Source organism: Cydia splendana, chromosome 3 (assembly GCF_910591565.1).
Source record: "Cydia splendana chromosome 3, ilCydSple1.2, whole genome shotgun sequence".
NCBI lineage: Eukaryota > Metazoa > Arthropoda > Insecta > Lepidoptera > Tortricidae > Cydia > Cydia splendana.
This window is the reverse complement of record NC_085962.1, coordinates 26,199,744-26,217,469: the sequence shown is the minus strand read 5'-3', so window position 1 is coordinate 26,217,469 and position 17,726 is coordinate 26,199,744. Positions and strand designations below refer to the sequence as shown.

At 38.8% G+C, this 17,726-nt stretch overlaps 1 protein-coding gene across 1 annotated transcript in view; it reads left to right on the top strand.

Moving 5' to 3' along the window:
• The window catches only part of LOC134806711 (uncharacterized), a 29,075-nt gene extending 11,622 nt beyond the window's left edge, over positions 1-17,453 (top strand). The window contains exons 2-3 of the mRNA XM_063780035.1: positions 2,673-2,844; positions 17,123-17,453. Of these exons, the coding sequence (XP_063636105.1) occupies positions 2,673-2,844; positions 17,123-17,453 (503 nt within the window). The remainder of the gene's footprint in view (positions 1-2,672; positions 2,845-17,122) is intronic.
• The last annotated feature ends 273 nt before the right edge of the window (positions 17,454-17,726 follow it).

Sequence of the window (17,726 nt, the reverse complement as noted above, 5' to 3'; positions counted from 1 at the left end):
ATATATTCCTGAAATGAGGGTTCATACCTACCGACTGGAATTGGTTTCATCGCGGTATCAGATGGGTTAGTGTACGGTAACCGATGGTCATCTTGCTTATAATCTCGTCTGCCAAGGTGTTTCGGCAGGAAAAACCATGGCAGACTTATATATTCCTAAAATGGGGGTTCATACCTACCGACTGGAATTGGTTTCATGGTGGTATCAGATGGGTTAGTGTAGGGTAACCGATGGTTTCCTTGCTCACATAATCTCGTCTGCCAAGGTGTTTCGGCAGGAAAAGCCATGGCAGACTTATATATTCCTGACATGAGGGTTCATACCTACCGACTGGAATTGGTTTCATGGTGGTATCAGATAAGTTAAATTAGGGTCCTGGTGGCCACCTTTGAGAGCGTCTGCCAAGCACTTCCGGCAAAAAAAATACTGGCAGACTTCGCTTTTCTGTGTCTACATGTAAATTTCTAACTGCTGCCATTACTATTATTTCGGTATCAGATGGGTTAAATCAGCCCCCTTTTTTCGCACCGGAAGTGGCCTTTTTTTTCGTACTTTCGGCAAGTTCCGCCGTGGCAGACTATCGAATTCGGTCTTAGCATCACTTTTATGGGAAACCATTGTGCATTTCATCGTGGTATCAAGTCGGTTAGAAAATTTGCGGCCGGCTCTTCTACTATAAATTCAACATTCCCATAGATAACTTAGTACCTACTTTGACTCTGACATCTCTGACCTTTACTTAACCTCACTTGACAACTTGCTCTAAAATCTAAACTTAAATATCATTGAATTCCCTTACAACCTAACCTTAAAAGAGTGATTATTGTGTAATTATTGCCTTCATTTGTGCTTTACTTTCAGAATAGTTCTTCAAAGTGTGATATCGTGTGTGAGCCCGCTTCCTAACCTCAAACCACGTTGGCATATGCCCACTGTTAACTTTATTCATTCTGCTTAAACGCCTGTCAGGGCTTTCTTAATTACATAAACTATAGTGAAGTGTTATTATTAATTCCATTTTAAATTTAAAGACGTACTTTTCTAAAAAAAAACAGTGAAATTGCATGTGCCATTTTTATTTCGTAACGAAACCATTTGATCACTCATCATCATCATCATCATTTCAGCCTATATACGTCCCACTGCTGGGCACAGGCCTCCTCTCATGCGCGAGAGGGCTTGGGCTATAATCCCCACGCAAACGCGAATTTGATCACTCATTCGCGCTTAATTCTTCGCATTTAAAGGCCCAAACTTGTGTTCTTTTTAAGTTTGACATAAATAGTTTTTCCCGTACGCTGATCTTTCAGATTCTTTTTAACTTCACCCCTGCTTGCATCTTGGTTTGTGTTCGCATATGCACATATTCTTTTGCACGATTTCAGTGGACAGCCTGTCGAAGTGCGTGCCGCGTGCCACGGAACCGTGCCACGCCCACTTCTGTCATCACGTGGCAAGTTGTCCAGAGTAAAGACGCAAGCTGACGCGACACATCAAGGGACCACTGCGTAGCTGGTGAAGTCAATAAGGGGCGTAAGCTGTTTTGCCAATTTTTATTTTCTGACGTGGATAACTTTAAACTTGCATTTTATTTAAAATTTTATTGTTGGACTTGCTAGCTCAGCTAAAAACATAATTCAACATGATTGAAGCTGCAAAAAGGGAAGCTCTATTGGCAGAACTGCGTGTTAAACGTGGCTCCATAAAAGGCCAGGTTTCTAAATTCCGTGGCTACTTAAAAACAATTACAGATGATGAAATTCTAACCGGTGTTAAATTTAATGAGCTGACCTTAAGATTAAACAAAGTTATAGAGTTGTCCACGCACCTTGATGAGCTGCAAACTTCGATAAAAGTAGCTAATTCTGACAATCTCGACAGTGAACTTTCAGAACGGGATACTAATGAGACCCATATTAACACTGCCATAGCTACAGCCCAGAGTATACTGGAGCGCTCTCAGGCTCAAAAAGTATCACCGGAGACTTCTGTCAAAACCTGTTCATCAGGCGGCTGTCACTCGGAGCATCCTGGCTTCAAGCTGCCTCAAATTAAAATCTCTAAATTTGATGGATCTTATTATAAATGGATGGAATTCAAAGACCTTTATGAATCATTAATTCATAATAATGAACACATTAAACCTATCCATAAGTTTCATTATCTGAGTTCCTATCTTGAAGGAGAAGCTTCGAGAGTCATAGCAAATTTAGAAGTTTCCGCTGCCAACTACACTGAAGCCTGGAAACTTTTGTGCGACAGGTTCAGTAACAAAAGGCAACTAATTACTAACCACTTAATTGCCTTATTCAATTTAGAAACAATACAGCGAGAATCTGACAAATCATTAAGATTTTTAAGCGACCATGTTACTAAAAACCTCCGTGCCCTTAAAACATTGGGTCAACCAACGGAGCACTGGGATACAATGTTAGTACATTTGTTAGCTGCAAAATTGGACACTACTAATTCAAAATGGGAAGAACATAGAAACACACTTAAGGAGTGGCCAACACTCGAAGATTTTAGGGAATTTTTAAAGAATTGTGCAGATATATTGGAAAACCTCTACCGCTCAAAGCGGGATAAACAAACTAACCACAAGCCAGAGCCTGTGGCTAATAAAACTTCATTTAAACATGATAAAAACATAAAAACCTTCATGATTTCAGAGAAGCAAAGTGACAACAAGGGTCGGCCGTGCGTCGTGTGCCAAGGTGATCACAGGGTGTACGACTGCCCAGCCTTTAGAAAAATGTCAGTCGACGAGCGCTGGTCGCGGGCGTCCACCCTGAAGCTGTGCCATGTCTGCCTCCGACCGGACCACGAGACCCGAGCATGCAAGTTAAATGGCTGCCGCGTATGTAAAAGACGTCACAACACGTACCTACACACCACAACAAATAACACTTCTTCTAGTGGAGCTAACATGGAACAGACAGTCCAGCCAACCGATAGTACTAGGGTTAATGTCGCATGCTCCTCCACTATGCTAACTTCTGACAGTGCAGAGGTGTCTCACACCTTCACTGCTAATACTTTGCTTACCAATAGTGAAGCATTGCTCTCAACAGCTCTAATTGAAATAGTTAACCCTTTCAACAATAAAAAGGAAACTGTGAAGTGTCTCCTAGATAGCTGCTCACAGTCGAATTATCTTACTGAAGCATTAAGACAACGTTTGCAACTTGATCTTCAGCCTCTAACTGCCTCAAATGTTACAGGAATAGGAAACACGCCTCTGACCTATAAGCCTGTACGTTGTGCAGCTCATATTAAATCTAAAATAAGCGATTTCAATGCCAATCTAGACTTTCTAGTTTTAGACCAAATAACTGATCGCTTCCCAATTAAATATGTTGACGTTAGTTACCTTAAATTACCTGCTTCTATGCAACTGGCAGATCCAACTTTTAATGTCCCATCCCAAATTGATATGCTATTGGGAGTGGAAATGTTTTGGTCAATCGTAACAGGTGCTGCAAAATCAATGCCAACGAGCCAGCGCACCTTCCTAATCCCATCTAAACTTGGGTGGCTGGTGGCGGGCCCGGTAGAGGGAGCCACTACACATGTCAATTCGGAAACCACACGTAGCCATCTTTGTTTAACTGATCTGTCGGCCCAAATGACAAAGTTTTGGGAGACAGAGGAGCTGCCGTCAGACGCAGACTCCATCAAAAATGGGAGTGAGTTCGAGTGTCACCCCATAGAAAAACACTTTGTTGAAAATACCTATCGCCAATCTGACGGCAGGTTTGTAGTACGTTTACCTTTAAAAGACACACCAGACTGCCTAGGCAACACATTTAACATAGCTAAGAAGCGCTTATTTAATTTAGAAAAGCGCTTTAGTAAACAACCTGAACTTAAATCAATGTACGTTGATTTTATAAATGAATATAAAGACTTAGGGCATCTGTCGGAGTCTAGGCAATGTTACACAGCGAACCACCTACCTCATCACCCCGTGATGAAGGAAAGTGAATCTACTCGATTAAGAACTGTGTTCAACGCTAGTTGTCCAACTACCTCTGGTTACTCTATCAATGATATCCAGTTGGTAGGGCCAAATATACAAAACTCCCTGTTTGACATATTGCTTAGATTCCGTCAGTACAGGTACGTGCTCTCTGGTGACAGAAACCTACAAGTGACTCTATGGCGCGAAGACGAGCACCTACCTATACGCTCTCTCACTTTAAATACTGTTACGTATGGCTTTGCGTCAGCGAGCTGGCTAGCGGCTCGCTGTCTGTGGCAGTTAGGGGCTGAGAGCAAGGATCCTTTGGTTAGGACCATAATACAAAATGATTTTTACTGTGATGACTTACTAACAGGTGCAGACTCTGAACCAGAGCTGCTTCATATACAGGCCGGCGTCTTTTTATTTATTTATTTTTATTTTATTTTATTTTATTCTAAACAATATACATTGTGTCGAATAGTAATACATGCATATAATTAGTACATACATTAAAAACTAAGGTCAAATATATCTTATCTCTACCAAGTACAAATTCAAAAACGAGGTCTTAAAAAAGTTAACGTTACAAATACAAATACCTTAAAAATACAATTCCCATTAAAATATGTCCTACACAATTTCATTGATATAATATAATAATAAAATTTAATACTTCTACAACAATAATAATAAGACGAAAAATAAATAAAGAGAATAATAATAATGTCAACAATAGATCAATAGGTAGGTATGTCATTTACATTTAAAAAAACCATTAAAATAAATAATAAAATTGGTAACCATTGCAATACTAATTAAAAGATCCATTCAAAAATTCATCGACAGAATAATAACACTTGTCAACAAGAAAAGCCTTTAACTTGCGCTTAAATACTTTGCAGTCGGAGATCTGTTTATACTCTATCGGCAGTTTATTAAAAAGATGAACTGCCTGGCTCCAATTTCACCACGGTGACAGGTGCGACAATTGTAAAACATCACTGCTGCTGACGTCACAGGCATTCATGGGCTACGGTTACCGCTTACCATCGGGCGGGCCGTATTCCTGTTTGCCACCATCATTGTTTTATTAAAAAAAACTTTATTATATCGGAAAACAACAGATATTTCTCTTGCTAAGTTTATGACAATTGTCACAAGAAACACTACAATTGTCACGAAATCCGACATATAACTCATTACCTGTCAAGAATTACCTACAATTCTTCTAAATCTTGACAATTGTCAGAAACTTCGCAAAAGAAATATCTGTTTTTTTCCGATATAATAAAGTTTTTTTAAATAATACAACGATGGTGGCAAACAGGAATACGGCCCGCCCGATGGTAAGTGGTAACCGTAGCCCATGGATGCCTGTGACGTCAGCAACAGTGATTTTACAATTGTCGCACCTGTCACCGTGGTGAAATTGGGGCCTGGTAGCTTGCCGAATGTTGTACAACTTTGAATTTAGGCACTAAACTATTTTTAAGGTCTTTTCTTCTTGTTGCAAGCCTTACAGCTCTGTCGTATTCGCATTCAGTGACCTCCAAATTTTTGACTAGACCTGATAGCAGAACTAAAATATAAAGGCACAGTCAAGATCTTAAGCTTTCTAAAATGCTCCCTGCATGATTCCCATTGTGGTATTCTGACTATAATTCGGATAGCTCTTTTCAGCATCAAGAAAGCACTTTGCGTATTATATTGATAACTGTTGCCCCACAATTTAATACTATATCATAATTTAGATTCTATGAGGGCATAGTAGACCACCTTAAGTTGTTCAACCTTCGCTTCCTCCCGTAAGCTTCTCAAAGCAAAACAACCTGAACTAATTGAATTATTCAACTCCTGTAATTGCGGTTTCCAATTAAGATTGGAGTCAATCAAAACTCCCAAGAATTTAACTACTTCTACTTGTTCAACTATTTCTCCATTTATATATAAAAGTAAGGAATCGGTGCATGTATAATAGGACTAGTATTAAATAAAATCGATTTAGTTTTGCTACTGTTTAAGGTGAGATTGTTAACTGTGAACCATATAGAAAATGCATTGAGGGCGCTATTAAATACGTCATTAAGTTTAGCTATGCTATCAGCGGACACTACAGCGTTGGTGTCATCAGCAAATAATACCAGCTTCAAATTCGGAATAGAGTCGTTCATATAATTAATTAAGTCGTTAACAAATAATATAAAAAATATAGGACCCAAAATGGAGCCTTGCGGCACACCTCGTCTTATATCAATCATACGAGATTTATGAACTGTCTCGCAATTATTCTCAATGTGTTTCAACTCTACAAACTGTTTCCTGTTTCTTAAGTACGATTGATATAATTTAAGAACGTTTCCTCTCACACCATAGTGTTCTAATTTACTCAATAAGATACAATGGTCAACAGTATCGAAGGCCGCACTTAAGTCCAAAAATACACCTGCTACCTTTTCCCCAGTGTTGAGTTGTAGTACCGTATCTTTAATTAGCTCATCAATAGCTTCACTCGTCCCAACACTCTTACGGTACCCGAACTGCCTTGTGTTTAATATTTGATATCTGTTGATATGATCTAACAATCTGTCTTTTAGCAATTTTTCGAACACTTTAGACAGTGTAGGTAACAATGAAATGGGTCTGTAGTTGTTAGGAATATTAGTTGATCCCTTTTTATGAATTGGCAGTACTCTAGCTATTTTTAGTTGATCAGGAAATGTACACAATTCAAAACATAAATTAAAGCCGACTTAATCATAAGATGTATGGCTTTTAAAATAAATAAGATTACAAAAAAAACATAAATTATAAAAATTAGCCTTCGAGCAACACGGAAGGGAGGCGGCATTCGCACTATTTCCCCTCTGCCGAGGTACAAGATTAGCGCGTCAATCTAATCTAACGCGGGTTAAAACTAGTTGCACTTGGATTTTTCACTAGACCGAGTCCAGACGCGCGCGTGAACACTGCTGCACAAAAATGCCTGTTTGCTCGGTTTTTTGTTATAAAAAGAGGTCGGGGACATCAAATTTACAAAAAGAAAGTGTTACATTTCACATGTAATATTTTTTTTTACATATCATACGTTTAATTACATTCAAACACAATTATTATATTTTAGTCTCATGTAATTGTTGGATATATCGATTTTGCTCGCTCAGTACAAATTGCGGATCGGTCGAGCGACAAATCCGACTTCTCATCTCTCAGAATACAATAACATACTTCAACGAAAATGTGTTAGTGTGCGTGTTGTGACACTTGTCACTCGTCCGTACACAAAAAGAGATCGAGGTTTGCAAGATTTGTCTTTGACGTGTGTCATTTTCTATGTATTTGTGTCGTCATTACACATTGGATTTTGTATGTAAGTGTGTGAGAAGTGCGACTGTGTGCACCTTTCCCCCCGCGAAAAATGGCAGAAAGATTTGTACGGTGAGATATCGCTTGGGCCCCTCCCTTCCGATGTGTCGGAAGCCGGTGTTGCTCGAAGAAATTAGCTAATGGCTCTGCTAATAGGTCAATATTGTCCTTAATAATCCGAATCGGTATGCCGTCATAACCTACAGATGACTTAGACTCCATCATCCTAACCAGGCGATATATCTCCTGAGGAGTAACTAAGGTATTGGTCATCTCATAAGTTACCCGGGCCACATGTTGATGGAGAAACTTTATCGCTGTTTTTTGGTCCGCTACACTTCCACTAGAATGATCAAATATTTTACAAAAAATATTACATAGCTCTTCTGGATCACTTACAATTTTATCTGTTTTTAATAACAAGTTGTTGGACGAAATGGATGGAGCTTTATTTCTATGCTGATTCACTATTTTCCAAATAGCCTTACTAGAATTTTTTGCATTATCGATTTGCGTCTGTACAGCATTTTTTTTTGGCATTTCGGATTACCTGCCTGTATAGCTTTCCATATTCTGTACGATATGTAGCTATTGAGTTGTCAAGGTGTTCCTTATCAATGAACGTTAGAAACCGTTTCATTTTGCTGGAAGTTTTTATGCCCTTCGTTATCCACTTACATTTCGCGTTACTTTTGAGACTTTTAGTGTTTTCTTAAAACTACTTTTAAAACAGTTCATAAAATTGTTAATGCCTAAATTGTTCCAATTTTCATTCAATAGCTTACATCTAAATTTATTGTTATTGATGGCATTGTAACACCTTCGTTCTCTTCGAATTAATAATTGTGGCTGCTTTTTCGCAGAACACGAAGAATTTGTTTCTATTCTACAGAGTAGTCCAGCATGTCCATCAGCTAAACCGTTGTGATCTACATCTATACTTGATACCGAGGACTCTGGCAAATTCGTAAACACATTATCAATGCACGATTCAGAGTTATTTCGCAAGAAGGTGGAAGCCGTTACTAGAGGTCTAAAGTTATAACACTTTAACAATGTTATTAAGGCAGTACTTCGACTATCATTTAAATGCAAATTTATATTAAAATCACCACAGATTAAACACTTTTTGTGGAAAAAGTGGTTTAGCATTATTTCTAGGTTTTCCATAAATGTTTCAAAATTGGACTCACGAGGACTGCGATAGCAACATATTACACAAATATTAGTTTCACAGTCTCGAATATCACATATTTCGAATGACTCCATTGAATACAATTTGTTACATATTGATAACTCTTCAATTTTTCTATCCTCACGAGCTAAAATTAAACTACCGCCCCTTTTTTTATTGGTTCTTACGTTATAAGTAGCGCTGGAAAATTAAGAAGCGGCGCTGTAATCTTGGTTAAGAAGTGTTCACTGACACAAACAAAATGCTGTACTATTATAGGTAAGCTATTCAAATATAATTCCAAGTCGAGTTTTTTATTGCTAATACCACACAAATTCTGATGATACACATTAATTAACACTTTATCTTTGTGTTCATTAGTTAAGCTAATTCTGTTTTCGGTTCTATCGAAAGGAGTCATTACTGATGCCTCGAAAAAACTGATTTTCGATAGGTATATTTTCTTCATTAGTCAAGTACGCGTGGGCTTGTCCCATAAATATTTTAAGACTAGAAAATACTGCTCTCATTCCAAATTTGGTTAATCTATTGGTTAATAGTTCGAAAACATATCTAAAGTTAGGTCCCGATTCGTGTCGAACAGGAAGTCATAGTTGTTAGTTTGCATATCCATCGCAAGTAAACTATACCAAACATCTCTACCTTATAGTTATAAATAAGTGCCCCGCAAACATATGTTCGAAGACAGATCATTTTATTGGTATGTGTGATTTTCCTAAGCGACTCTCTAATACAATTTATTAAATTAATACTATTTTGAGACTCATTTATGTCTTTTTCGCCAATAAAGATTATACAGAAGTAATTCATGGTAAAACTCTTCAACTTGTTCTCTAAGTTCGTAAGTAGCTCTATAATGCCACAGTTTGGCGCAACATAATGAGAGTATGTGGCATCTCTATCTAGGTTATAATCTATGGCATTCAAAATGCGACCGGTTGCTTGATTACTTACAATACATAATTGATTTTTAGGGTTATCGTTTTTGGAGGCCGCGACTAGTCGAGTGGCAGTGGTGTGTACCCGATGGGGCTTACTGGTTCCCTGTTGCGCATGCGTTAGACTCCCCTTCCGTCCCTGTTCCGGCGTCTGGCTGAAGTGATCCTCTTGTTCTTCTTCTCTATCTATGCTAGTTTGCCTTGACCGATGTTCTACTTTACTCGTATCCTGAGAATTTTCCGTTTCGCCTAAGAGTTTTGATTCGTCCGATTGGTCATTTAAACTTAAGGCTGGGTCCGGGCCGCCCGAAACGAGTGGCTTGTTTACTACAGGCACTTGTTTTCTGCATTTTGCCTGTGCTTTGGGTGTCCCCGTTGGTGATACTGGTGCTGTTCCCTTCAGCAGGCTCCGGTACAAATCACACTTCTTACGTGTCTCAATTAGGTCATCTTCTAGTTTGTATTTTTCACCTAGCAGCTTTTGGATTTCTGTATCTGCTCCCAGAAATTGTTCCTTAAGATTCTCTATCTGTTTTTTTAAGTCCTCTACTATAAAATTTTGTACTTGTGAGTGTATGTTAGGCAAACTATGTGTATTAGTGTTTCCTGTCATATTCAATTCAATCTGAGAATGTTCATCCTCACATTTTTCGGCTTCCGTGTGTATATTTCGGCTTAACGACACGTCAGGACAACTTGTGTTTAGGGTGTTTTCCAAAACTGAAAGATCTGAGCAACTTTCATCTTGGGATAAAGAATCAAAAGAATTCTGTACTGGTAGGTTATATTTTCGCCTTGTGGTGATATTTTCTGACGTAGGTTGAATATTCGTTTGTGAAGAATCTTGTACTTCGCTGTTATCTTCCGGCTCTAATACTTCTGTCTCGACCGGTGTAGCTATTTCTACAGTCTCTAGCTTACACCTCTCCTTTGCATTCTTTACGTTGACATTTGGCGTAGATGTTGAAGTACTAGATAGCCTTTTTTGTTGAGCTATAGTTTTGTATTCTTGGTCTTTTTTCTTATTACAGTTCATACAAGTCCACTTAGATTTAGCAGACCTATCCATTAAGTTATAACGTTTCTCAGTATTGGTGCAGGTGAGACAGTATGTTTGTTTGCAACATGAACATTTCAGGTAGTGTTTAACTTGTATTATTTTTTTACACTTTTTGCAGGCAGGATTCGGCGCCATGATTGTGTTACAAATTGTTAAGTTTTAGATTTTTTTTTAATAAAAAAATAAAATAAAATAAAAAAAACTTTTTCACCTGAGGATCGAACTTGAACTCAAACTGTTTGTTACATGCACATAGTAAAAAATAAAAATACAAAAAGTTATTCCGATCGTAGGAATCGAACTTGGTCGCACCGTTTCACAGCCGTAACATTTACTACAACGCCATGTATGCATAGACGCGCTGGACGAATTTTAGGACTGTAAGAATGTCTTTTACAAGTAGGTACACACGATGATATGCTGATATGGTAGGGGTCAAAGTTCAAAACAATTTAAATGTTGAAACGGTCACTTTTATATAATATTCTTATTTGCAATCACTTCGCAGTTTTTGTTGCATAAGTCACTGTATTACACTATTTTAACACGGTTGGTTGTCACTTAATCATAGTTTTGTTTGAAATTTAGTCTTAAAACAAACAATAACACGTCTGTAGTCATTTGTAAATTTACAACACTTCTTGGTCATATTGCACTTAGATAACACTTTCACAGTTTTTATGGATAGTTATTTACATGTTAGACTTATATTTATTTCATATTGTTAGAATTTCATCATCATCATCATCATCAGCCTACTCTCGTCCACTGCTGGACATAGGCCTCTCCTATTGCACGCCATTGAGCACGATTTGCGGCAACTCTGATCCAGCTCTTGCCAGCCGCCTTGCGAAGGTCATCGCTCCATCTAGTCTGAGGGCGTCCTACACTACGTTTGCCGATGCGCGGTCTCCACTCCAGAACTCGCCTACCCCAACGGTTATCGGTTCTACGGCTAATATGCTAATATTGTTAGAATTTACTATTTTTTAACAATAAAACATCGCGGAGCAAGATACAAGATACAAGATACAAGATATTTATTGATAAAAGTCAATGTTTTACAAGTCAGTAAATAATAAATCAATAATAATATGCAGTAGGTAGATTGGTACAGCATTTGCACAGTAATTTTTATATTACTATTAAATAAACAACTTATTTTAAGCGAAACAAATCAAGTAAACAATCAGTAAGTAGTCAAATAGGGTCGCATATAGCTTGAACAAACATGAGTTATTATATTATTAATTTCATAAAGTAAGTATACATTTGTTTATATTGTGTATAAGTATAGTAGATTACTTAGGGTTAGTGCACGTTTCGACAAATTCGTCGACGCTGTAGCATGCTAAGTCAATTAAAAATGTTTTAAGGTTTCGGTCAAACATTTTATCAGTTTTTGCCATCTTTATTTCCTCGGGTAGTAAGTTATATAATTTTACGCCTAAGATGCCAAGAGACTTCCGAGCTCTTGCAAGTCTGCACCCCGGGACGATTAACCGGTTTTTTCTACGGGCCTGCGAATGGGTAGCGTATCGATCCACGTTGGCCCTAACATACTTACAGGCAGTTAAAATGTAAACACTTGGAAGAGTGAGTATCTTACGGTCTTTAAATAAACTTTTTGCGGGATGATCATGTGACTTACCGCTAATGATACGAACAGCACGTTTTTGTAATTTGAAAGGCCTATCGCGGTCAGCCGCCGTCGCCCACAGGTCAGCACCCATGATAAGAACAGAATGAAAATATCCGTAGTAAGCTTTTTTCACATTTTCGTGAGACAATGTCGGTGCTATTCTCGAAAGTGCATAACATGCGGAAGACAGTTTACCGCACACATGGTCGATGTGGGGGGACCACGTGAGACCGGAGTCCAGAATGAAGCCTAAGTATCTTACCTCTTTAACTTGTGGTACTTCGATGTTATTTAGTTTAATATCTAGTTTGTTATTGATGTTATATCTAAGCTGGAAATATAAAATATTGGTTTTTTCTAAATTTAACAGCATTCCGTTTGCAGCAAACCATTGAGATATTTGTTGCATAGCAATTTCGACCTTCGAATTTAAAATTTGAAGGTTGTCGGCACTCACCAGGATGCATGTGTCGTCAGCATACGTTATGAACTCCAAATCAGGACTAGCCGATGAGATGTCGTTTACCAGGATCAAAAATAGGACATTCCCCATTGTTGACCCCTGCGGTACAGCAATATTGCCAATATTTTCTAAATTCGATTTAGAGTTCATGACGCATGTGCTCTGTTTACGGTTATTTAGAAAGGAGCGTATGGTATTATGAAACTGGCCACCAACACCATACCTAGATAATTTTTCAAGGAGCAAAGAATGGTCGATCATCTCAAAGGCGCGCGACAGGTCGCAAAAAATAGCAGCGACCTGTCGCCCGGCGTCGAGATGAGACAGCGTCCGCGCCACAACATCGCGTGTCGCGTCCGTGGTCGACCGCCCCGCTTGATAGGCATACTGTTGTTTATTTAATAAACCATTCCCTATGAAGTATCTCATAAGTGATGAACTCATAAGATACTCGAACACTTTGGACATAATGGGTATTAGAGATATTGGTCGAAAACATTTCTCGAGTTCCATTTCTCCCTTCCCCTTTTATATAGGTTGTACTTTTATAAGTTTCAATATATCTGGATATACTCCGTTAAGTAGGCACTCATTGAATAATAGCAGGAATAATGACACCACCACCGGCGGCAGATAATCCAGCACACAAGTAGACATGTCATTTATATCTTGGGATTTTTTACGTTTAATTGTTTTAAATGCTTTAACTATTTCAGTTAGAGTATAGGGTTCAAACTGGAATGTAGGCACATACATTGGTAAATAGTTATACAAATAGATAAGAGCAGAGCGATTACACGGCTTTGTATTGTTTACATTTGTTTGTATATAATACCGGTTTAGGCGGTCGGCAGCAGCGACGGCGCGGGCGGTATCGCTCTCACCAGCTGATTTAGAAATAAACACGTTTATGGCACTATTATTCTTATTAGAGGTTTTGCATGTTTCGGAGGCGATTACGCGCCATATGCACCGAGACAAGTTTTCATTCGATCTAGCTATCTGACTGTTTACATATTCGGAACGAGTGGTTTTCAACGTGGACCAATACAGTAAGTACTTCCATTTTTTCAAGGGTCAGTCGTAACTCACTATCATTAGGCGTTTTAGATTTTTTTAACTTAAGTTTGTGTATTCGGTAACGAATTTGTCGAACCGTTTCGGTAACCCAGGTACTCACATTGTTTTTTACCAACTGTTTTCTAAGTGGGAAACATATGTCAAAATAGTGTTTTATTACGTTCATCACTAAACCCATCTTAGCACCAGGACATATACATTTATCATGAATTTCAAACCAATTATATTGTTCCATGTTTGAAATAAAATTGTTTATGTTACTATTTGAAAAAGTTCGCTTTAATATATGATTACATGTATTTAAATTATTTTTAATATTTACAGTAACATTTATGCTTACGTGGTCAGACAAGTTAAGCTCAATACAAGATAAAGTTTGGATGTCAGATTTCGGAACATTAGTAAATGCATGATCAATACAAGTGCTGATACAGTACTTATTCTAGTAGGCATATTAATTAATTGTCTAAATCCATATTGTTTGATTATATCATTCATTTTACATGTCAGGCTACATTTCGTCAGCAAATCTATGTTAATATCACCGACTAACAAGATTTTATAATTTTGCATGATTGTCATATTTAATAATTCGGTTAGCTTAGAAAAATATAATTGTACGTCACCGCTAGGAGGTCTATAAATGCACACCACGATGAGGTCGGCGCCGATGCACTCGACGGCACAGGTTTCGAAGTGCATCTCAACTGACAGGTTTCCAACTTCTGGCTCCAATTTCACCACGGTGACAGGTGCGACAATTGTAAAACATCACTGTTGCTGACGTCACAGGCATCCATGGGCTACGGTTACCGCTTACCATCGGGCGGGCCGTATTCCTGTTTGCCACCATCATTGTATTATTAAAAAAAACTTTATTATATCGGAAAAAAACAGATATTTCTCTTGCTAAGTTTATGACAATTGTCACAAGAAACACTACAATTGTCACGAAATTCCGACATATAACTCATTTCCTGTCAAGATTCACCGACAATTCTACAAATATGTCGACTAGAATTAAATAATTCTTGTTTCACAACATAATTGTAATACATACAATTGTAGCAAAATGCCTGTCATGTTTGTAAGTATTTCTATAGAAAATATTTTATAAAATTGTAATATGTCACCTGTCGCTTGACAATTGTCGCTCGACATATGTCACTGACAATTGTAGCCGTGGTGAAATTGGGGCCTGGTCGCTCTATTGTTATTAGTTCGGTCCTGGCGTAAATACTTGCACTTGTTTTTGTGACAGCTAGCGCCATCTAGTTTGCGCTATACGACGTCTCACAGGCTTTAGCCTCTGGCTGCTTCAATTTGCGTAAATACCGCTCATATTCAAACGCGTTATTAAAGTCTGATTTCATTAATCAAGATGATCATCTAGCTTTGAGTCAAGTTTGTCAAACACTTGGACTAGGGTGGCAACCCAGCCAACACATATTAAATTTTTCAATTAAAAATGATCACTCTGATGAAACACTTACAAAAAGAACAATTTTGTCTAAAACGTTCCAAGTATTTGATCCCTTAGGTCTTTTAAGCCTGTGCACAGTCAAACCTAAAATATTAATTCAAACTTTGTGGAAAGAAGGCAAATCTTGGGACGAGCCAGTTTCGCCTGAAATACAGCGAATCTGGTCGTGATTTATTAAAAATTTGCATCACATTAAAGAACTCAGTATACCTAGATATGTATTGTGCGAGCCGCCCTCTACAATAGAACTACATTGCTTTTCTGACGCTGCAGAGACTGCATATGCAGCCTGCATTTATGTAAAAACCATTTCTAACTCGGGTGAACAACAAGTCCACCTGCTGTGTGCGAGGGACAGAATAGCTCCAATCCGGCGTACAAGTATACCAAGATTAGAATTAGCCGGGTGCTTGTTAGCAGCACAAACATATGCAGCCGTAGTAAGAGCATGGAGGCGTCCTGTCTCTCGCACTATATTTTGGACTGACTCTAGCTGTTGCCTGGCTTGGCTAAAGACAGACATATCCAAACTTAAAACATTTGTAGCAAACAGAGTAGCCGCTATAGTCAGTCTCACTCCCGGAGCCACCTGGAGACATGTACCTACAAAAGAAAATCCAAGTGATCTTGCAACACGTGGTGTGGATCCACAGCATGTCTCTGGAAACGCTCTGTGGTGGAGGGGCCCCGAGTTTCTATTAAAGCCTGAAAATGAATGGCCAGAGCTAAATTCTGTAGAGCCGGAGCTCCTGCCTGAAATCAAGGTAACGTCTATGCTTACAAGCACAAACGATGCACCATCTGTCATAGACTTTAATAGATTTTCAAAATATAAAAGGCTACAACATACTGTGGCTTATGTGCGTCGTTTCATAAATAACTGTAAGCCTAGCTTGCCTAAACTAACCGGCTCACTATCGCCGCCGCCGCAAGAGCTTACAGAATCTTTACATACTTTAGTTAAAATTGCACAACAGCAGTCATTTGCTTCTGAGCTTGAAACGATGCGCAAAGGTCACAGGTTGAGTCCTAAATCACACATTATAACTCTGAACCCATTTTTGGACTCGCAAGGTCTCTTGCGAGTCGGGGGAAGGCTAGATGCTTCAGATTGTAGCTACGAACAGAAGCATCCTATGTTATTACGTGCTAAACACACACTAACCAAACTCATTTTTACACATGAACACATACGTCTCTTACATGCAGGGCCACAGCTATTGCTATGCTCAGTACGGGACTTGATATGGCCTGTCGGGGGCAGAAACCTCGCAAGGAGCACGGCCCACAATTGTGTCACTTGTAAAAGAATCGCTGGCCAAACTTTCAAAAATATAATGGGCAATTTACCAGCGCAGCGCATAAAGGCTGATTTTCCATTCACGTCAACAGCTGTAGACTTAGCCGGTCCTTATTTAATAACAGATCGCCGTGGACGTGGATGTAAAATCACTAAATGTTATCTGTGTCTATTTATATGCTTAAGATATAAATGTGTTCATTTAGAAGCTGTGAGCGACTTGTCTAAAGACGCATTTGTGCTGGCACTCCGCAGATTTATCGCCAGGCGCGGCAAACCTGCGGAGCTGTTTTGTGATAATGGCAGAAACTTTGTAGCTGCAGCTAAAGAGATAAATTATTTTTTTTAAGTTACATGAAAACGGTATATCAGATTTTGCAGCTAGTCAAGGTATAAAATTTAAATTCGCACCAGCTTATGCTCCTAACTTTAACGGCTACGCGGAGGCCGGTATTAAAAGCGCCAAATTTCACCTCAAACGAGTTTTGGGCAATACACACCTTACCTTTGAAGAGCTTTCATCTCTTTTTAGCCAAGTGGAAGCAATTTTGAACAGTAGGCCTCTCTGCCCACTCTCCTCCTCCCCTAATGACTTTTACCCCCTTACTCCCGGGCACTTTCTAATTTTTAGGCCGCTCACGTCGCTGACTGCACCGCCACTGCAAGACCGGAACCCGAACCGCCTGGACCGTTTCCTGAGGCTAGAGCAACTACGGCAACACTTCTGGAAGCGCTGGTCGGCAGAGTTCGTGTCCCTACAGCAACAACGCTACAAATGGCGCGAGAGGCAACGCGATCTACAACTCGGGGAGCTCGTACTTATAAAGGAGGAAAGCTTGCCGCCCTTGCTATGGCGCATGGGCAGAGTCGTCAAATTATATAATGGAAAGGATGGCGTGCCGCGCGTAGCAGACATCAATACCGCTAGAGGGGTGCGTAACGGTCCATATAACAACTTTTGATATATTTTTAGTCGATATAACGATTGAGGGACATAATGCACTTTTGCTATAACAATACATGGTATATTCTTAGAGAGTCTAACTATCGTCAAGTATTATGAACTTGTAATATAACAACTTCTAATCTAACATTAACACCGTATAACGTATATGTGATATAATTATGTTCGATATAACGCTCAGTTGGCATAATGTAGTAAGTACTGGTATAATTTGTAATATTTACTACTATTATAACAACCTACGTATTCGAACTTAAGGCAGGTCTCAGTT